At 47.5% G+C, this 23,559-nt stretch overlaps 1 protein-coding gene across 1 annotated transcript in view; it reads left to right on the forward strand.

Moving 5' to 3' along the window:
* Nucleotides 1–11,028: 11,028 nt before the first annotated feature.
* Nucleotides 11,029–23,559, forward strand: part of IFNGR1 (interferon gamma receptor 1) — a 49,573-nt gene continuing 37,042 nt past the window's right edge. Inside the window, exon 1 of the mRNA XM_083176615.1 lies at nucleotides 11,029–11,305. Within this exon, the coding sequence (XP_083032741.1) occupies nucleotides 11,191–11,305 (115 nt within the window). The 5' untranslated portion in view covers nucleotides 11,029–11,190. The remainder of the gene's footprint in view (nucleotides 11,306–23,559) is intronic.

Below are 23,559 nucleotides of genomic sequence, written 5' to 3' on the forward strand. Positions count from 1 at the left end.
CACTTACGTATGACCCACTTGCCATTTCTTTTGACCAGCAAGGATTTGGGCAGAAATAGGGCACTAAAGTGGGCATGGGTCCCAGAATCATCATTTTGAATAAGTAGCTGGTGTCCTGCAAGGGTTAAACAGCGTTGGTCAAAAAATATTACACTGGAAACCTGCACAGGGGGGTCACTTACATATGACCCACTTGCCATTTCTTTTGACCAACAAGGATTTGGGCAGAAATAGGGCACTAAAGTGGGCATGGGTCCCAGAATCATCATTTTGAATAAGTAGCTGGTGTCCTGCAAGGGTTAAACAGCGTTGGTCAAAAAATATTACACTGGAAACCCGCAAGGGGGGTTACTTACATATGACCCACTTGCCATTTCTTTTGACCAACAAGGATTTGGGCAGAAATAGGGCACTAAAGTGGGCATGGGTCCCAGAATCATCATTTTGAATAAGTATCTGGTGTTCTGCAAGGGTAAAACAGCGTTGGTCAAAAAATCTTACACTTGGAATCCACACAGGGGGGTCACTTACATATGACCCACTTGCCATTTATTTTGACCAACAAGGATTTGGGCAGTAATAGGGCAGTAAAGTGGGCATGGGTCACAGATGTCATTATTTTGAATAAGTAGCTGGTGTCCTGCAAGGGTTAAACAGCGTTGGTCAAAACATATTACACTTGAAACCCACACAGGGGGTTGCCTACATATGACCCACTAGCAATTTCTTTTGACCAACAATGATTTGGGCAGAAAATGGGCACAAAAATGGGCATGGGTCCCAGATATCATTTTGAATAAGTAGCTGGTGTCCTGCAAGGGTTAAACAGCGTTGGTCAAAAAATATTACACTTGAAACCCGCACAGGGGGGTCACTTACATATGACCCATTTGCCATTTCTTTTGACCAACAAGGATTTGGGCAGTAACAGGGCAGTAAAGTGGGCATGGGTCACAGATGTCATTATTTTGAATAAGTAGCTGGTGTCCTGCAAGGGTTAAACAGTGTTGGTCAAAACATATTACACTTGAAACCCACACAGGGGGGTTGCCTACATATGACCCACTTGCAATTTCTTTTGACAAACAATGATTTGGGCATAAATAGGGCAGTAAAGTGGGCATAGGTCCCAGAATCATCATTTTGAATAAGTAGCTGGTGTCCTGCAAGGGTTAAACAGCGTTGGTCAAAAAATATTACACTGGAAACCCGCACAGGGGGGTCACTTACATATGACCCACTTGCCATTTCTTTTAACCAACAAGGATTTGGGCAGTAATAGGGCAGTAAAGTGGGCATGGGTCACAGATGTCATTATTTTGAATAAGTAGCTGGTGTTCTGCAAAGGTTAAACAGCGTTGGTCAAAACATATTACACTTGAAACCCACACAGGGGGTTGCCTACATATGACCCACTAGCAATTTCTTTTGACCAACAATGATTTGGGCAGAAAATGGGCACAAAAATGGGCATGGGTCCCAGATATCATTTTGAATAAGTAGCTGGTGTCCTGCAAGGGTTAAACAGCGTTGGTCAAAAAATAAGGAATTTGGTACTTACCGGTAATTCCTTTTCTCCGAGGCAGCAGGGGACACTGCAGTCTACACGTGTGGGATAGTGTGGGTGCATTGGAGGAGTCGGCACTTTAAGAAATTTGAATACAGCTGGCTCCTCCCCCCGCTATCCCCCAGCAGACTCCAGTCTTAGAAACTGTGACCGAGAGAGGATAGGGGCCAGGGCTCGATCCCTGGAACAGAGGAGACACTTCGCAGAAGAGAAAAGATTAGCAAGAATAACTCATAACAAGAACTCACAACCTGCAATCGGCAAACATTCAATGTTAAAGCAAAACAACTTGTAAGATGGCAGGAATAAAGCGCTGGGAGGGCGTGCAGTGTCCCCTGCTGCCTCGGAGAAAGGGAATTACCGGTAAGTACCAAATTCTTTATTTCTCCTCCCAGCAGCAGGGGACACTGCAGTATACACGTGTGGGATAGTACCAAAGCACTAAACCCGGGAGGGAGAGCGCTGAGAATCCTGCAAAACAGCTCTGCCGAAAGATGCCTCCTCACTGGCAAAGCTGTCAAACTTATAGAACTTGGCGAAGGTGCTAGCACCCACCCAAGTGGCCGCCCTACAAACCTGTGTGAGCGAAACACCTCTGGCCGCAGCCCACGAAGTGCTTACGGCCCTTGTTGAATGGGCGGAAATCCCTGAAGGGAGGACTTGGTTAGCCCTAGCGTAGGCCTCCTTGATTGTGAGGCACAACCACCGAGCCAGCGTCTGCTTGGACGCCGGCCAACCCTTCTTTCCTGCTCCATACAACACGAAAAGACTATCCGTCTTTCTCCACGATGCCGTTCTGGAAACGTAGATACGCAGAGCGCGCACCACGTCCAAGGATTTCATATCTCGTGAAAGGGCTGGAACCACAATAGGCTGGTTCACGTGGAACGACGAAACCACCTTCGGCAGGAAACCCTGGCGAGTTCTGAGTTCCGCCCTGTCCTTGTGGAAAACCAGAAACGGGGAACGACAGGAAAGAGCCCCAAGCTCCGACACCCTGCGAGCCGAAGCCAGCGCCATCAACATGACCGTTTTCCACGTCAAGAACCTTAGATCCACCGAATCTAAGGGCTCAAAAGTATCCGATCTTAGGAATTTCAGAACCAACTCCAAATCCCATGGCTCTGACGGCGGAACGAAGGGAGACTGTATACGAACAACCCCTTTTAAGAAGGTCTGTACCTCCGGAATTAGAGCCAGCCTTCTATGAAAAAACACCGATAGGGCAGACACCTGGACCTTCAAAGACGCCAGTCTGAGACCCTTCTCTAAACCCGATTGTAAGAACTCCAACAAACGGGAAAGATGAAACACTGCCCTTGGTACTGATCTAGCTTCGCACCAGGCTATGTAGGATTTCCAAATCCTGTGATAATGAGAAGCGGTCACCTCCTTCCTAGCTTTCAGCATAGTTGGAACTACAGACTGCGGTATTCCACGTCTCCTTAACAAGTCGGCTTCAACAGCCACTCCGTTAAACGTAGAGACTCTAAGCCGGGGTAGATGAATGGTCCTTGTTGTAGAAGATCCTGTCTGAGTGGGAGACGCCACTGCACATCCGCTTGAAGAAGCTTGAGGTCCGAATACCAGGCCCGTCTCGGCCAGTCCCGGGCAATCAGAATTACTGAAGCGGACCCTCTTTTTATGCGATTGAGCACTCTTGCTATGAGTGGAAATGGCGGAAACGCACATATCAGCTGGAAATCCCATGGGATGGAGAATGCATCCCCCGCCAGAGCTTCCGGATCCCGAGACCTGGCACAATACCGAGGCACCTTCCAATTCAACCTGGAGGCCATCAAATCCATCTGAGGCATGCCCCACCGGACCGTCAACTGATGAAAAACCTCCGGATGAAGGGCCCACTCTCCCGGGTGGAAGTCGTGTCTGCTCAGATAATCCGCCTGCCAATTCTCCACGCCCGGCAGAAACACCGCAGAGAATCGGGGAACAAATGCCTCGGCCCATTCCAAGATAGGACGCACCTCGCGCATGGCCGCACGACTTTTGGTTCCTCCCTGTCGATTTATGTATGCGACCGCAGTCGCATTGTCCGATTGGACTCTTACCGGACGTCCCCTGAGCAAGTTGTGTGCCTGACCCAAAGCCAACCTGATTGCTCTTAATTCCAGGACATTTATCGGAAGACTTGCCTCCTGGGCCGACCACCGCCCCTGAAAAGTCTGGTTGAGAACAAAAGCTCCCCAGCCCCTGAGGCTGGCGTCGGTGGTCAGTATCGTCCAACTGCATGGACTGAAACTCCGGCCCTGGAGTAAATTGGGAGTGTGAAGCCACCATTGAAGTGACTGACGAGCTGCTCTTGACAGGGTAATCTTCCCATGTATCTGTAGATGCGACCCTGACCACTGTGACAGTAGGTTCCATTGGAACGTTCTGGTATGAAATCTGCCGTACGAGATGGCCTCGAAAGAGGCTACCATCATCCCCAGCATCTTGGTGCACAACAGGATCGAAACTCTGCCGGGAGCTAGGACCTGTCGAACCTTTGACTGCAGCGCCACGATCTTGTCCATTGGAAGAAATACCGCCTCCTGCGCCGTATCCAGAATAAGGCCCAGAAATTGAAGCCTCTGTGTTGGATTGAGTTGAGATTTGCCGAAGTTCAAGATCCAACCATTTTGGACCAGAAAAGAACATGTGGCCAGAGGCTATCAATTTGTCCTGAGAAGAAGCCTTTATCAAGAGATCGTCCAGGTACGGGATGAACGTTATCCCCTGTAACCTGAGTACCGCCACCATGCAGGCCATGATCTTGGTAAAGACCCTGGGAGCGGACGACAGGCCGAAGGGCAGAGCCCTGAACTGGAAATGAGAAGCCTGTATTGCGAACCTTAGAAACCTCTGGTGAGGTTCCCAAATAGGGACGTGCAAATAGGCGTCCTTTATGTCTAGCGACATAAGATATTCTCCCGGTTCCAGTGATGCAATCACGGACCGTATGGACTCCATCTTGAACCTGTTGTAACAGATGTATTGATTTAGATCCTTGAGGTTTAGGATAGGCCTTACGGAGCCGTCCGGTTTGGGGACTACGAACACATTGGAGTAAAACCCCTGTCCCCTCTGATGTTCTGGCACCGGTATTATTACAGAAGCGTCCAAAAGCTTTTGAACTGAATCCTGTAAGGCCTTTTTTGTCTGATCCAGCTTTGGAAGGCCCATTGGAAAGAATCTTACTGGAGGTGGCGCTGAAAATTGAAGTCTGTATCCCTGTGTAATAATTTGCAAGACCCACTCGTCCCTGCAGTGAGTCTTCCAAACCTGAGGGAACAACAACAGACGAGCGCCCACCCTGGATTCTCCCACTAGAGCCAGAAGACCGTCATGCCACGGTCTTGTCGGAAGCCTTGGGCTCCTGGCGACGTGCTGGGGCAGCAGCGGCCGCTGCTGTTCCCGCCCCTCTACCTCTGCGGCCTCTAAAGGACGTAAAACCTCCTCTGGGCTTGCCTCTAAAGGCAGAGGAGCCTCGAAAGGACCGAAAGGACTGAGTGAGGGACCGCCTCTTAGGCGGAGGAGCGGCTGTAGGTAAGAATGTAGACTTACCCCCCGTGGCCTGGGAGATAAGTTTATCGAGCTCTGGCCCGAAAAGCATATCCCCTGTGAACGGCAAGGCTTCAACAGCTTTTTTAATTTCAGCCTCAGCCTGCCATGACCTCAACCAGACCGACCGTCTGGCCACCACAGCTGACGCAGAAATTCTGGCTCCTAGAGTCGAAATGTCTGCCGCTGCCTCACCTATGTAAGTTGAAGCATCCCTGATGCCTTCCGCCATAGGCAACAAATCTGCCACAGGCATATTTTGCTCCAGACCAGCCACAAGCTCAGCAGCCCATTGCTCCATGGCCCTGGCCACCCAAGCAGAGGCCAAAGCAGGACGCAAAAGGACCCCTACCGTGGAATAAATGGTCTTTAGTGAGCAATCTAAACGCCTATCCTGCGCCTCTTTCAAAGAGGCCACCCCGGGGACAGGCAGAGTGGCTCGCTTAGATAGCCTGGATAGCGAGATATCCGGAGTGGGAGGAGTCTCCCACTTGGCCCTGGATTCAGGAGAGAAAGGATATAGTGTCCTTAGGCGAGCTGACACCTGGAATTTCCTATCCGGACACTTCCATATAGAGAGGAGAGGAGAGTCTAATTCCTCCGAATCCGGAAAACACAACTCCTGTCTTTGAGAGCGTCCAAAAATGGACACCTGGGGAGTAACCTCAGGCTGCTCTAATTTCAGAGTGGACCTAACAGCTCTAATAAGCCCCTCCACACCCTGTGATTCATCCTCCCCTACATCCAAGGGTTGGATATCCTCCACAGGGGGAAGAACCTCTCCTTCCTCTATAATATAATCCTCATGGTCTGAATCATCAGCCAAAAACAGAGAGGGCATAGCCTTTCTTTTAATTACAGCAGCAGGCGAAGGTCTCTTAGCAGGACCTGCCATAGACTGAGTTAAAGAGTCCACTGACTGAATTAAAGATTGAGCCCAAGCAGGCTCTGCAGAGGTCAGTCTAGAAAGCTGAGTCTGAAACACCTCTCTATCCTTCCTAGAGGCAGCCATTTCAGCATTCAGATTAGACAGCAATGATTGCAGCACCTCTGAGGAAACAGCAGCTGCCTGCACAGGTGCTGCAGGAGCAGCAGTAATTTGAGAAGCCTTATAGCAAATCTCACAGAGGGAGCACCCTCTAACATGTTGTGTGTATTGCTGCTTACAGCTCTTGCAGGAATAAACCTTCAAAGCAGCCTTAGATGAAGTTGCTTTTCCTGCCATCCTGCCCAGTAAATGTAACAATACTGACAGACACACAAACACCAGTCACACAAGAAACACCCCAAAAAACAGCCCAACAGCAGGGAAATACCCAGTAAAGTAGCCCTGAAGTCTGGCAAGTTACAGGGGAAGAGGAGCCAATTAATAACCCCCGATTCTTGTGTGTGTAATGTACCCCTTAAGACTTACAGTGTCCCTGTAGTCCGCTGGGGAGCGCTGAGCTGCACAGGTAACAGAGGTCCCGTTTTGTACAGCAACTGCAGAGAGAGAGAGCACCACAAAAGCCACCTCACAGCTCAAAAGCTCAGAGAGAAGAGAGAGAAGCAAGCTCCGCCCTCCTCTCTTACGCTGAGGTGCGAAAACCAAGCCCGCCCCAAACAGCCGGCATACTGGAGGGTGCGCTGACGTCACCACCGCGACTCAGCTCTCTCTCTGCCACCGACCATCGCGCTTAATGGCCGCCCCCTGTCTGGCGCACAGCGCCCTTACTTGTCACCGGCGTCCCTGGAGTTCGGGGGAGATAGCCCAGGACCCGCGACGCACACCGCATGCAGCTGCGGGCGGGTCCCCGGAACGGAGGCTCCGGTGGCTGGACAGTGGAGGGAGGCTGCATGCAGGCCCGACCATGTCCCTCCAGGGTCCCACGTCGCAGACAGGCATTCCCAGCCTGTCTGTGTCCAAGTATATATATAAAAAAAACAAAAAGAAATAAAAAGCCTAATCTCCTTAGGAGACATAGCCCGGGAGTCCGACTCCTCCGGGCACTTTTTCTAAGACTGGAGTCTGCTGGGGGATAGCGGGGGGAGGAGCCAGCTGTATTCAAATTTCTTAAAGTGCCGACTCCTCCAATGCACCCACACTATCCCACACGTGTAGACTGCAGTGTCCCCTGCTGCTGGGAGGAGAAATATTACACTTGAAACCCGCACAGGGGGGTCACTAACAGGGCAGTAAAGTGGGCATGGGTCACAGATGTCATTATTTTGAATAAGTAGCTGGTGTACTGCAAGGGTTAAACAGTGTTGGTCAAAACATATTACACTTGAAACCCACACAGGGGGATTGCCTTCATATGACCCACTTGCAATTTCTTTTGACCAACAATGATTTGGGCATAAATGGGGCAGTAAAGTGGGCATAGGTCCCAGAATCATCATTTTGAATAAGTAGCTGGTGTCCTGCAAGGGTTAAACAGCGTTGGTCAAAAATATTACACTGGAAACCCGCACAGGGGGGTCACTTACATATGACCCACATGCCATTTCTTTTGACCAACAAGGATTTGGGCAGAAATAGGGCACTAAAGTGGGCATGGGTCCCAGAATCATCATTTTGAATAAGTAGCTGGTGTCCTGCAAGGGTTAAACAGCGTTGGTCAAAAAATATTACACTGGAAACCCGCACAGGGGGGTCACTTACATATGACCCACTTGCCATTTCTTTTGACCAACAAGGATTTGGGCAGAAATAGGGCACTAAAGTGGGCATGGGTCACAGATGTCATTATTTTGAATAAGTAGCTGGTGTCCTGCGAGGGTTAAACAGCGTTGGTCAAAACATATTACACTTGAAACCCACACAGGGGGTTGCCTACATATGACCCACTAGCAATTTCTTTTGACCAACAATGATTTGGGCAGAAAATGGGCACAAAAATGGGCATGGGTCCCAGATATCATTTTGAATAAGTAGCTGGTGTCCTGCAAGGGTTAAACAGCGTTGGTCAAAAAATATTACACTTGAAACCCGCACAGGGGGGTCACTTACATATGACCCATTTGCCATTTCTTTTGACCAACAAGGATTTGGGCAGTAACAGGGCAGTAAAGTGGGCATGGGTCACAGATGTCATTATTTTGAATAAGTAGCTGGTGTCCTGCAAGGGTTAAACAGTGTTGGTCAAAACATATTACACTTGAAACCCACACAGGGGGATTGCCTACATATGACCCACTTGCAATTTCTTTTGACCAACAATGATTTGGGCATAAATAGGGCAGTAAAGTGGGCATAGGTCCCAGAATCATCATTTTGAATAAGTAGCTGGTGTCCTGCAAGGGTTAAACAGCGTTGGTCAAAAAATATTACACTGGAAACCCGCACAGGGGGGTCACTTACATATGACCCACTTGCCATTTCTTTTGACCAACAAGGATTTGGGCAGAAATAGGGCACTAAAGTGGGCATGGGTCCCAGAATCATCATTTTGAATAAGTAGCTGGTGTCCTGCAAGGGTTAAACAGCGTTGGTCAAAAAATATTACACTGGAAACCCGAACAGGGGGGTCACTTACATATGACCCACTTGCCATTTCTTTTGACCAACAAGGATTTGGGCAGAAATAGGGCACTAAAGTGGGCATGGGTCCCAGAATCATCATTTTGAATAAGTAGCTGGTGTTCTGCAAGGGTAAAACAGCGTTGGTCAAAAAATCTTACACTTGGAATCCACACAGGGGGGTCACTTACATATGACCCACTTTCCATTTCTTTTGACCAACAAGGATTTGGGCAGAAATAGGGCAGTAAAGTGGGCATGGGTCCCAGAATCATCATTTTGAATAAGTAGCTGGTGTCCTGCAAGGGTTAAACAGCGTTGTTCAAAAAATATTACACTGGAAACCCGCACAGGGGGGTCACTTACATATGACCCACTTGCCATTTCTTTTGACCAACAAGGATTTGGGCAGTAATAGGGCAGTAAAGTGGGCATGGGTCACAGATGTCATTATTTTGAATAAGTAGCTGGTGTCCTGCAAGGGTTAAACAGCGTTGGTCAAAACATATTACACTTGAAACCCACACAGGGGGTTGCCTACATATGACCCACTAGCAATTTCTTTTGACCAACAATGATTTGGGCAGAAAATGGGCACAAAAATGGGCATGGGTCCCAGATATCATTTTGAATAAGTAGCTGGTGTTCTGCAAGGGTTAAACAGCATTGGTCAACAAATATTACACTGGAAACCCGCACAGGGGGGTCACTTACATATGACCCATTTGCCATTTCTTTTGACCAACAAGGATTTGGGCAGTAACAGGGCAGTAAAGTGGGCATGGGTCACAGATGTCATTATTTTGAATAAGTAGCTGGTGTCCTGCAAGGGTTAAACAGTGTTGGTCAAAACATATTACACTTGAAACCCACACAGGGGGGTTGCCTACATATGACCCACTTGCAATTTCTTTTGACCAACAATGATTTGGGCATAAATAGGGCAGTAAAGTGGGCATAGGTCCCAGAATCATCATTTTGAATAAGTAGCTGGTGTCCTGCAAGGGTTAAACAGCGTTGGTCAAAAAATATTACACTGGAAACCCGCACAGGGGGGTCACTTACATATGACCCACTTACCATTTCTTTTGACCAACAAGGATTTGGGCAGAAATAGGGCACTAAAGTGGGCATGGGTCCCACAGATGACATCTGTGACCCATGCCCACTTTACTGCCCTATTTCTGCCCAAATCCTTGTTGGTCAAAAGAAATGGCAAGTGGGTCATATGTAAGTGACCCCCCTGTGCGGGTTTCCAGTGTAATATTTGTTGACCAACGCTGTTTAACCCTTGCAGAACACCAGCTACTTATTCAAAATGATGATTCTGGGACCCATGCCCACTTTAGTGCCCTATTTCTGCCCAAATCCTTGTTGCTCAAAAGAAATGGCAAGTGGGTCATATGTAAGTGACCCCCCTGTGTGGATTCCAAGTGTAAGATTTTTTGACCAACGCTGTTTAACCCTTGCAGAACACCAGCTACTTATTCAAAATGATGATTCTGGGACCCATGCCCACTTTAGTGCCCTATTTCTGCCCAAATCCTTGTTGGTCAAAAGAAATGGCAAGTGGGTCATATGTAAGTGACCCCCCTGTGCGAGTTTCCAGTGTAATATTTTTTGACCAACGCTGTTTAACCCTTGCAGGACACCAGCTACTTATTCAAAATGATGATTCTGGGACCTATTCCCACTTTACTGCCCTATTTCTGCCCAAATCATTGTTGGTCAAAATAAATTGCAAGTGGGTCATATGTAGGCAACCCCCCTGTGTGGATTTCAAGTGTAATATGTTTTGACCAACACTGTTTAACCCTTGCAGGACACCAGCTACTTATTCAAAATAATGACATCTGTGACCCATGCCCACTTTACTGCCCTATTACTGCCCAAATCCTTGTTGGGCAAAAGAAATGGCAAGTGGGTCATATGTAAGTGACCCCCCTGTGTGGGTTTCAAGTGTAATATGTTTTGACCAACGCTGTTTAACCCTTGCAGGACACCAGCTACTTATTCAAAATGATATCTGGGACCCATGCCCATTTTTGTGCCCATTTTCTGCCCAAATCATTGTTGGTCAAAAGAAATTGCTAGTGGGTCATATGTACGTGACCCCCCTGTGTTGATTTCTGCAGTCAAATTTGTGGTTCATGATTCAATAACCCTTGTAAAAGTGATTGTTCTGAATAAGAAGCTGGAGCTCGAATAAGAAGCTGGAGCTCGAATAAGAAGCTGGCCGAATAAGAAGCCAACTTCAGCCTCGTATTAACCCTTGCAAAAGTGAATTTTCTGAATAAGAAGCTGGAGCGTGAATAAGAAGCTGGCCGAATAAGAAGCCAACTTCAGCTTCGTATATAACACGCACACATTACAGCTGTTGTACTAGAGGTCTGTGAGGAATCCTCCCCCTAGTATCACGGGACGACGTACTACGGAACGGCTGTGGTTGGGAGTGCGGGGCGGGCGGTCAGGCAGGGAATTTCCATTTCCTTCTCTTCTTACTACTTCTTGTTGTAGGCGGCTGTGCATGAGGGAGTGAGGGCGTATCTGTCTACCGGCCATGGCGAGAGCTTCCCCCGTACAGGACCAGGCAGCGGCTTTCCTGCTCCTCTTCATAAGCCTCGCAGTTCAGCCTGTTAAGACGATGCCCGGCCCAACCAGCGGCTCCCCCACAGGTAAGGTGACGCGGAGGGGCACTGGCAGCCTGTGCCCACAGTACATTCCCCTCTGTTCCTCCCTGTGTTTTTTTTCCCCCCTAATACATTGGCGAGCGTCCTGTGTACAGGCATCGGGCCTGTACACAGGACGCTCGACAATGTATTAGGGGAAAAAACACAGGGAGGAACAGAGGGGAATGTACTGTGGGCACAGGCTGCCAGTGCCCTGCCAGCTCCGTGCTACGATACATGGGGTTAATGTGCGCTGATGCAATTATTTACCAGGGCTGGACTGCGTGAGGGGACGTTTTCCCTGGTAATGAGATATATATATATATATTCAGTACGATGGCTGCAGAGAGAGTGGCAGCCTACCCAGCTGTATATGCGGACAGTAGGCCCAAGTGGGGATGGCCAGGTGGGTTCAAGTTTAGATCCTCAGTACACTTGTTTAGTAAGCACTTAAGCTGTGTATATACTGCAGCGATGTTTGCTAATATCGCGGGCAATATGGTCGCTGGCGACCATATTGTAAGTGATGGGAGTGTGCGTGCTCCCGTTTTCTGCCCTGTTCTAATCGCTGGTCGCAGGAGCTTGCGGCACCGCCAGCAGAGGTTTCATTTCATCAGAGACCATCTCTGGTCGCCGATGAAAAGGGGGCATTGAGCGATATATCATCCGGCAATATATATCGCCGGGCGATATATCGCCCCGTGTGTATGCACCTTTAAGCCCCTTTCACATGCTCCTGCCGGGCGGCGAAACCCTGCATGGACAAAAGCCATGCCATGCACAGTAGTTAATAATGGACACGATTGTGTCCATTCACACGGGACGGTTGCAGCCAGAGGTCACGACTGGAAGGGACGGCTGCCGGGCTGTGGCCATCCCTACCATTGTAAATTGCTGTGTGCGGCACGGCTTCCTGGCCATGTGGGGTTTTGCCGCCGGGCAGGAGCCGGAGTGTGTGAAAGGGGCCTTAAGCTGCTCCTTCTTACTAATGTAACAGGTCACATAATACAGATTAACCACAGATCTTGTGTCTCCTCTTTTAATCAATATACATCTAGTTCCCGGTAGGGAGGGAATTAGGATGCGTGACCATCGCTGGGGCCATACACACTGAGCGATCCGTGCTTTATTTCTAAGCGTGCCCTCGTGTGCGTGCATACAACACGCCGAGCGCACGCACATACATTACAATCTAGCGCACACAGGTATGATATCTTCTGCACGCCTGTTAGAGCTGCAGCTGGCTCCGGACATGTTTTAGTTAAGCGGTCATGCAGGGCGCGACAGTAGTGGAGCCTGGAGCCAGCCTATGTCAGACGCCAGTGGGGCATAGTGCACACTGACTTGTAGATCAGCTGAGGCCCGCCACTCACCAAAGTCACTGGAATTAGGCACGACAGCCCCATGGTAAGGGGAATGTCAATGTGGGGGGCATATACAGATGGAGCCCGTTTTAATCTTTGCAGGGGCTCACATTTCTATTGCCAGCCCCTGCCAGCCGCCAGGCCCCGCCAGCCGTTGGAAGGGGGCTTACGCGCACGAGACGCTTCCGCGCCCCGTTCCGTCGGAGATACCCCTGGATCCCCGCAGCTTTGCTGCGGGTCGCTGACGCGAGGCATATACATACCTCCCAACAGTCCCGATTTCAACAGGACAGTCCCGATTATCAGGGCCTGTCCCGCTGTCCCTCCCGCGGCCGGAAGTGTCCCGCGGTGAGGGGGGGCTGTTGGGAGTCCCCACTGTCAGCTGCTAAGCAGCGGGGAATAAACGCTGTGCGCATGCGCACAGTGTCTATTCCCGCAGCCAGGGGGCTGGGGGCATAGCTAGAGGCTCACAGAGCCTCTGGGTCATGCTCCCATAGCGTCAAAATGGGGGCGTGGCCTCACGGGAGAGCCCCAAAATTTCCGACGCGGCGCGCAGCAACTCCGTCCGCCTCCGGCTCAGCCGAAGTTGGGAGGTATGCATATATGTCCCTGGCACTGTGGGGGTCATGTGTCCCTGGCACTGTGGTGGGCATTTATGTACCTGGATGGCACTGTGGGGGGCATTTATGTAGCAAGCACTGTGGGGGGTGTGTTTACCAGGCACTGTAGGGGGCATATTATTTGTAGCTGGTGCTGCTGGAGAAAAATAGAAATGAAAAACAAATAACATATTTAATCTATGTCTATTTGTTATATGTATTATGTTTGATGATAAAAACTGATGGTGTCCCTTGGCAATTAAAAAATCTTGTTTAAGGCCCATACACACTAGGCGACAGCAGATGAGTGGCTTTAAGGACACCTTTGCATAGCGCTTCGCTATGCAAAGCCGTCCTCTCCCTGGTGATGGCGCCGGGCAGGGGGAAAGCCGCACGGTGTGTATGCTCGGAGCGGCTTACTCCCCAGCAATGATAGCGATCAATGCTGGGCAAGGTCGCCCAGTGTGTATGGACCTTTAGTGTGCCATGAGTTTAAAAAGGTTGAAAATCACTGCTATAGCCTCTATCTGTGGTGTGTGAAGTCTGTAAACATTTAAATGGCTTTATTAACTCCTATTTTATACCGTTATGACGCACCAAAGTTGCACAGCCAATATCTTTTGCCGCACACAGCCTTCGTAAAAGTAGAGGGAGCATTGCTTGTCCACACAGTCTATTTCTGCTTTCGATCCTGGGGCTGCGCATCAAGGTCAAATCTGCATCAAATGCACCTAACACTGTGGGATTCAGTGTCACTTTCGATACGATTTGGACTATATAGTCAAAATCTAATAAAAAAAAAATGCCACTTAATTGCGCCATGTGTACACAGCAAATGCCAAATATTACGTTCGTAATTTTTTGAGTAATATTAAATTTAGAAATGAAATACCACTGAAAAATAAAACCAGATATCTTAACAAATGTGAAAAGATGTCTTAACCCTTTGAGTGCCAACATCTCTGTGAGTGCTGTGCAAAATATGCACTAAAGATGCCAGCACCGCTCATATTTGTTATATAAATTCAAACAAGAAATGTTGTGTAAAAAATAAAATTATTTATTTCCTATATAAGGTAAACGTTACAGGTCATTATGATGAATAAAAATTTTGATTGCCAATTTTCACAGATATTTGGCAAATTCACTTGGCACTCAAAGGGTTAATATAAAAATGATATGAGATTGCATGGACACATGCGCATCCCCTCCTCACTTGTACCTGTGCACAGTGTTGCTACACTTGAATAAGATAAAAAAAAAAAAAGGTACTTGTTTAGTTTCACGGCGGCAGCATGAGGCGCTCTAGCTTGAACATTGACAGCTTGCCAGACTGCCTTAAGCTACGCTTGTAGTGTAGAGACTGTTTGAATTCTGACAGCTTGCCAGCTGCCTAGCCGCCTTACATTATCAGGCTACTTGTTTAGTTTCAGGGTGGCAGCTGACTTCTCCGTGGCAGGCCAGCGCTGCTACCCCTAACTTCCTGTCAAGTGAGTGGCTCTCACACAGCGCTTGTGCCCGCATGATATGCCCTCTCCTGTGGAGAGGGGATCATGATGGCGCCGGCGGAGAGGCGCTCCATCTTTGTGTTACGTAGGAGCGTCTCAGACGCTCCAGTAGCAATGCAATCATACGCTCCATGTGAGTGAGAGGTTTGAGCGCCTCAGATGCTCAAGCAGCAGTGCAATGATACCCTCCTGCCTCTGACCTCTGAATAGTTATTGCTCAGATGTATGATATGGCAAGGTTTGAATGTGTTCCTGAAACACCCACATCATCCCGAAGCGTGGCAAGCGCAGCGGTACGCGTCCTACTGACCTTTTCATACCCCCACCATCCATGTCTTCATGGAGTTGATTTTATATAGTGTGGCGAGGGGACGTGGATAACTTCACATATATTCTGCGTCCCCTCGCGGGGCTCACCACACTATGTAAACTGAACTCCACGCCGACGTGGATGGTGGGGGTATGAAAAGGTTGGTAGGATGCGTACCGCTGCCCCTCGCGGGGCTCGCTGCGCTTGCCATGCTTCGGGATGGTGGGGGTATGAATAGAGGCATTTGCCAGTATATAACACGGAGCACTGGCAAATTCCGCCATCATTGTGCATCAGACACATGAGTGTCTCATTGCTTGAGCGTCTGAGGCGCTCCTACGTATAACACACATGGAGCTGCTGCTGCTGGAGCGTCTGAGATGCTCCTACGTAACACAAAGATGGAGCGCCTCTCCGCCAGCGCCCTCATGATCCCCACTCCACAGGAGAGAGGATATCATGCGGGCACAAGCGCTTTGTGAGAGGCGCTCACTTGACAGGAGGTTAGGGGGTAGCAGTGCTGGGCTGCCACGGAGAAGTCAGCGTAAGGCAGCACGCGCTGCCGCCCTGAAACTAAACAAGTAGCCTGATAATGTAAGGCGACAAGGCAGCTGGCAAGCTGCCAGGATTCAAACAGTCGCTACGCTACTAACGTAGCTTAAGGCAGTCTGGCAAGCGGCCAATATTCAAAGCTAGAGCATCTCGTGCTGCCACCGTGAAACTAAACCAAACCTAAAGTACCCAAAAAAATCCTAAATGTTAGGGTTCCCCATTACACATGCGAGCCTCTGACCCCTGCATTGCATGCTCTGTGGCATAATGTATCTTTTTTTTTTTTTCATAGTTTGTTTGTTTATTTTTCTTTTTTATTCCCAGCAAACTTTTGTAGTATTCATTATTTGCATAGCACTTTGTATTCAGGAAACTTGGGCTCAGGGTCAGTAAGTTTTTTATGTAGCTAGGTATGTGTTGGAAATACTGATACTGTAGATTATAGTGCACTTCTCATGATTTGTTGTTTGGACCAGAAGTGCTAGAACAATAAGCCTGTGTCTAAAGCCCCTTTCACATTGCAGTTTTAACACAGCATATTGCCGATTTTAACTGCTTTAAAACGGTACCAGCTGCAATATGAAAGCTCCACAATCAATTTACCGGTTACAAAATACCGTTTTTTTGAAACGTGTTAAAAGCAGGAGAAAAAGCCGTTTTTCCTGCAGTCTGAGCAGCTCAGAAACGGTATTTGCTTTTTTTTTTGCTTTTTTTTTTTTTTTTTTTTCTACTATTATTATTATTATTATTATTATTATTATTATTATTATTACTTCCATGTTCCTAAGCTACTGAATCATAAGACAGCTTGAACAACATTTACATTGTAAGTAAAATATTATAAGGGACTTAAAGGGGAATTCATTGTATGCCGATAATCTGAAATATCGGCACTTTTTGATTCCATTTCTCAGACAGTCGGAAATTTTCTGACAATTAAGCCTGCGGATTACTGAAAACATCTATAGATCTAGAAAATAGAGCAAATTCAATTTAGCGTTGGTTTTGACAATGTAGATTTTACTTTAATAAAAGTAGAACGTTCATGGAAGACAATACGTTCGAAAAACGGCCGCATTGAATAGGTGTGTGTGTGCGGATATTTCCGATTATCAGAAATAGCGCCACACTTTATGCCCCCTTAAAAGGCCGCCTTAATATTTGCAGGATATTCCCTGAAGCAACTGATTTTGAAGGAGATCAACAAATTAAGTTTCCCCTAAATATACCATTGTGGTATGGAAGATCTTCACTGTCTAGACTCTAGATATAGACTATTTTCAGCCTTCTTAACTTGGGGCACACCATCAGATCCCCACAGGAAAAAACACATTGTCCCACACAGGAGGAAAAAAAAAAAATTATTGTCCTTGTATGAAAAAAACAATAACCTGTCCCCACAGGTAAATAAAATATAATACATTGGCCCTCACATGAAAACAAGAGACCAATGAATAACATTTAAACTGCTGGTGGTGGACATCTCTAGCTCTGTTGGAACACCTTGAGAACAGCTCAAGGCACACAAGTGTGCCACGGCACAGTGGTTGAAAAATACTGAGATAGATGGTCAATAGGTACAAATGGTCGACATGACAATGGGTGCCACATCTTGTATATTTTATGTTCTGTGAACTACATATCTAGAAATGTAGACCCTCATGGGCTTTCTTTGCTCGCCATGCTTTGGGCAAGGTTGCTTCCTGCAGTTGCCACAGATTACTTTTTAGAATTGTAGTCCCAAGTGGGTAATCGTGCAAATGTTGGGAAAACATGTGAAAAAACAGTGTTAGATTTGCCAAACTCTGTAATGTGGAGTTTAACCTATTGGCTACTTATTCACAAATTGTTAGAGATGTCTCTACCCCAGTGGCACTCCTGCCACATGTGCAGTATGTACTGCAGAACTGAACCATGAAGCAGTGAGTGAGCAGTGTAAAGCGATCACACTGCTTCCAGCTCTTTTGGTCAATCCATTTTACAAGTTTACGCTTAAATTATTTATCATGCCTGCATTAAAAATACAGTTTGTGATAAATATGCCCCTAAGCTGCATGCTTATCAAGCCATATCTATCATTTTTTTTCCCATAATGTTATGCATCAATAGCCTAATGCAGGAGATTTTACAGAAATTTCCTGCAGAAGACTAATTGGTTCTGAAGACGAGATTCCCCCCCCCCCCCCCATTATTTTTTTTATGAACATGGTCTCACTTAATGGGGGTATTCAATGTCTGCTGCTATTTCCAACAGGGAAAATAGTGGCCACCGCCTATTCAATGCTGCCGTTTCCGACTGCATTGAAGGCAGAGTTCGACAAAACATCCGACTTTAAAAAAGAAAAAAAAAGTCTGATCTGTTTTGTTGGAAACAACCATGGATTGTAGCATTCACAGCCATTTCTTGACAATTCTCATCTGTTTTCTTCAACATGCCCACTTTTCGCCACTCGACATATGGAACATTGAGTTCCACCTGTCCAGTTGCAGACGCTCTGACCGAAAACGGCCCAGGATTCTGTCAGTCAGGACATTCGGATAGTCAGAATCTCACATTAAATATCCCCTATGGTTTATTTATTTACAGTTTCTTATATAGTGCAGCATATTCCGTTGCGCTTTACAATTGGAAACAACAGTGATTAAACAAACTGGGTAGAAACAAACCGACATAGAGGTAGGAGCCCAGCTCGCAAGCTTACAATCTATAGGCATAATAGGAGGGATACATAAGGATAGAATTCCATAGCATGGCAGTCCCATCGGATTACAAGACAGTCGTGATGGGATGCAATTAGATATGAATGCTACTGGAGGTTGTGTGGGGGGTCCTGAATATGATAAGTTTGTCTGAAGAGGTGAGTTTTTAGGGAACACATGAAAGTTTGGAGGCTAGAGGAAAATCTGGTACTTGTTTCCTAGCACGGCCACAATCGCGGGCATCGTGTACCTTTTAAGTTAAGGTACACGATGCCCGTGATGGACCCGATTTCCTTTGAAATCAGGTCCATTTTGCCGGCAAAGGCAAAATCGGGGGCATCGCGTCGGTCGCGTGCATTAACATGGCCCCCGACATGATGCCCCCGATTTTGCCTTGGGCTTCAATGTTAAAATATTTTTAACATTGAAATCAGGAGCATCGGGTCGGTCTTGTGCCATTATAATGGCACAAAATGAGATGGACTTGATTAAGTCCATTTTACATAGGAAACAATGTGAAATGGGCCAATATGACCCATTTCACATTGTATATGGCCCCGTCATGGGTTACGCAAGCCCATTGTGAGCGTCACCCCACGATTGACACCAACCCAAAACGTGGCTGGCGGTGCGCGTCCTACGACCTTTTCATACCCCCACTATCCACGTCGGCGTGGAGTTGAGAATATAAAGTTTGGCGAGCGCAGCGAGACACCGAGCCCGAAGCGTGGCGAGCGGACGCGTGTACCTGTGAAGTGATGCACGTCCCCTCGCGGGGCTCGCCACGCTTCGGGCTCAGTGGCTCGCTGCGCTCTCCACACTTTATATTCTCAACTCCACGCCGACGTCGATAGTGGGGGTATGAAAAGGTCAGAGGACTCGCGGGCCTCATGTTAACCACATGAGCATATGACTTGAAGTAATTTTATGTACAGTAATGTATGTATGTGTATTTATATGTGTGTGTATATGTATATATATATATATATATATATATATATATATATATATATATATATATATATATATATATATATATATACACAAGTTCAATCTGCGCAAAGTCAGCTACTATGAAATTGAGAGAGATATCCGTCTTCAAATGTATGGTGCTGCTCACTTCAATAAAGGCTTGTCTCAGCCTCAAGGTAAGGTGCATGTAAAAAGAAATGAGAAGGAGCGCACAATGAGTAAATCTTGAAACAATTTACTTAAAAAGTGACCTCCTGACGAGGTCTCCTATGACGAAATGCGTTGGGGCGGGGTCTTCTGACGTACAGGATTGAGTACGCTGTCCCGTCTGGGCTCTCCCGGTGGAACACGCTGACGCCGCTGTCCGTCTGGTTGCCATCTGCCTGAGTCGCTCTCCCGCATCCAGAGCCAGAGTGCAGTGTGCTGTGCCCGCACGGTGATCTTTATGCTGATTGTCCCTTTCTACTATGTATGTGAGATATTACACTTTTTAAGTAAATTGTTTCAAGATTTACTCATTGTGCGCTCCTTCTCATTTCTATATATATATATATATATATATATATATATATATTCCAACTGAATCTAGCACTCCCCAAGGGACAATTGTAATCCTTGCTGAGGTGCCTTTCTTCAGGATTGAGGAATCCAGTAAGACAGGGTACAGAGGAGGCGGCACTCGACAGGCTTAGTAGCAAGTAAAAAGGATGTATTCCAACTGTTTCGGGGTTTCCCCCCTTCGTCAGGGACAGCATACATGTAATATATACCAAATGCTGCACAGTCCCATTGGTTCCCGCCACCCCAACAATCAAGACTACAAGGCTCACCTGTTTAGGACTGACATTCCCGCTACAGAGCGCACACACCTGCATGCCTGTCATGGAAGCAGACACCAAACAGCCGGGATCCAGCGTCAGGCGCCACTTCCGCCCACCGCGCTACCTAGGTAACGGGGGAAGTGTTGTGACGTCATCAACTGGTGCCCGGAACTCCAGCGGTCAGTCTGAGACGCACAGCCAGTGTCAACCAATCGGACAGCCGTCCGGGAGGGAGACACAGCGCGTCAGAGTCCTGTGCCGAAGTCGGAGCCCTGTAGATTGTTGCCTAGGCAACAACAACAATAAAAACAGATACAATACATGCATAAATAAATGCTTTGCTTAAAGCTATAGGTACAATCATGAAACATATTAATATAACACATTGTAGTGTTCCCTCAAGAAATGAGGGCGGGCAGGGCGCCGCTGCACGGGGGCAGCGCAAGGGGGGCGGACCGGGCTCGCTGATGTCACAGTTGTGGGCGGTCCCGGGCTGCGACATCAAGAAAAGGGGCGGGCCCGGCACCGCCGACGTTACCGTGCTGACGGGGAGGCACTGGGAATCGCCGTCTAAGGCGGCGCTGTGCTTCCCCGTGCACACAGCCTGGGCAGGCACCACACTGTTTTAGCGGGGCGCTACTAGCAGGGCAGGGCGCATTTTGCACTGTCAAAATTGGGCAGGGTGCAGCGCCCCGCTAAAACAGCCTAGCAGGAACACTACATTGTATAGTGCTGCCAAGGAACCGCCCACGTATCCAAGGGATAATTCCCAATCCTGTGCTTGGGCTGAGTCCTAGAAAACACACATGAAAAGGTTGTCCAACAAATGAAAAGACCAAGAAAAAGACATCACATTAGAATTATTATCATAAAAAGCACTGTAAACCAAGTGTCTCGTTTAACCCCTTAGGGGCCAAGGTGTTTAAGACAAAAATCCAGCGACTTTCACGCTGTAGTAGAGCTTTATTGCGATTGCCACCCCTAGCTGTAGGTGGGATGTGATCTATTATGATCGATCTGATGCTTGCCTCACTGTGATTGAGTGAAACAGTGTCTGGCAAAGGGTTGATCGCTGGAACCCTTTAATAACCCCTGATGTATGGCTGTCCTATGTTGGGCCATGCGCACCTTAAATTGGGTTTGTGTCTTCCCAACATAGGACAAGCCACAGGGACATGTCAGAAGATACACCACGTAAGTGGAGGTACAGGTCAATGCAAAATTGATTTTAAAGTATTTACCCGTATGGGGGTGCCTGAACTTGTCGCAAGGCTGCGACAGGCCACACAACCCAGGCACCCATAACATCCTAATTTGTGGGAAAGAAAATGTTGGGCTGGTTGCTTCCTATCCCGCCCCGTTATGTCAAGTTTGATTGGTTGACACTGGCTGTGCGTCTCAGACTGACCACTGGAGTTCCGGGCACCAGCTGATGACGTCACAACGCTTCCCCTGTTACCTAGGTAGCGCGGTGGGCGGAAGTGGCGCCTGACACTGGATCCCGGCTGTTTGGTGTCTGCTTCCATGACAGGCATGCAGGTGTGTGCGCTCTGTAGCGGGAATGTCAGTCCTAAACAGGTGAGCCTTGTAGAAGTCTTGATGGTTGTGGTGGCGGGAACCAATGGGACTGTGCAGCATTTGGTATATATTGCATGTATGTTTACTGCCATTTGTGTACTGCTGTCCCTGACGAAGGGGGGAAACCCCGAAACAGTTGAAATAAGTCCTTTTTAATTGCTACTAAGCCTGTCGAGTGCCGCCTCCTCTGTACCCTGTCTTACTGGAATCCTCAATCCTGAAGGAAGGCACCTCAGCAAGGATTACAATTGTCCCTTGGGGAGTGCCGGATTCATTTGGATTCTATATCGATTGGAGTTTTTGCTCTATTCAAATCAAGGTACCCACCTGAATCTCATTTGGTTCATTCTCCACTTGCTGTATCACCCAAGTGAGTTCCCCAGCTTTTACATTTGTCAGTGTACCTGAACGTTCATTGTATATTTGAGCTTCCAAAACCCTATATTATCGTGGTTTGTGATGTCGACTGCCAGCCAAGAAATGGACTCCGCATTAGAATTTATGAATCTGGATGTGAACAATGAAAAAATATGAAAAGTATGTAATGGAGTTTTTCACGATTTTTTTTCATATTTTTTTCATTTTTCTATTTTTCTTCTATACTGTAATTTTGTTTACAGTTTTAGATATGTATTTAGCCGGAGGTCCTTTAACATTTTGATGTTTGTTTTTCAGTGTGATGTGGCGCCCGGTGGTCACATTTTTTTTGTGGCTACTAATGAGAGTATATGTATCCATATGCGGATTATGTATACGTAATGTTATTGGGTATTTGTAAGTTGTCTTTGTCTTTGTTTTTTAATCAGTTTGTTGGCAGGTGCTCCCTCTTGTTCCTAATATATCACCCCCACTTATGATTGCTATTTAACTGACACCACAGGGTTAATTATACCTGCGGCGTTTATAAAATGGCTGTGCGCTTCACAGGAAAAGTTAGATGGAGCGCATAGGGTTAATAAACAGTATTTGTAGACCTGTGGAACGCAAGGACATGTGTCCACACAGTTGTCATAGCCCGGAAGTGACGCTTCAACTATAGGAGGCAGTTGGCTTGTCTGTTAGTCACTGAGAGCCGACGCAGCGGCGCGGCTTGTTGAAACGCACAGTGACGCATATCCTGTGGATGGACCGCATCCCGGAAGTGCCATTGGAGGCTGTGTACTCGTGGATAATGGCGTCCAACAGGTATTATAGCGTTTTAGGACACGTGTGTGATTTGTTAGGTATACGTTAAAGACATGCTTATTGTGCCGATTGGCTGCATCAGCAGTGGGTGGAGCTGTTGGTCTGTCTGAGGTGTTGTGGTAATGAGTAAGGCCACGTTTTGTGGCCGAAACGTCGACCTGACCTGTTTGTATTCATGTTGATGGATTAAATATCCTGTCTTGCAAATTTACCAAGCCCTGGTGAGTGCTATTCTTTCTGTGCTTTGAATATAGATGTATAGCTGGGGAGATATAGCTGGAGAGATATAGCTGGAGAGATATAGCTATCTATATAAATCTATATCTATCTCTCAAAAGAAATGAGAAAAGCGCACAATGAGCAAAAGTATAACAGTTCTTTTACTGGATGTATAGGCTCACATACATGAAGGTTTAAAATCAACAGCTTGCCAGCATAGGGAAGGTCACAGCATGCGGTATTCACAGGTACACGGTAAAACAAACGTCCAGCGCCCGATCACCGTCCTCTGCATACAGCCGCTGCTTGATTCTCCCACACAGTTGGACGTCACTCCGTCCTCTCTGTAGGCCACGCCCAACTCGTTTCGTCTATGGACTTCCTTAGGGGGGTGTGTCCACTCTGGTACTAACTGATCTTATATACCGGCTCTTGCTCAGCAATCACAGATG

Source organism: Crinia signifera, chromosome 3, assembly GCF_055691185.1.
Source record: "Crinia signifera chromosome 3, ASM5569118v1, whole genome shotgun sequence".
Taxonomy (NCBI): Eukaryota; Metazoa; Chordata; class Amphibia; order Anura; family Myobatrachidae; genus Crinia; species Crinia signifera.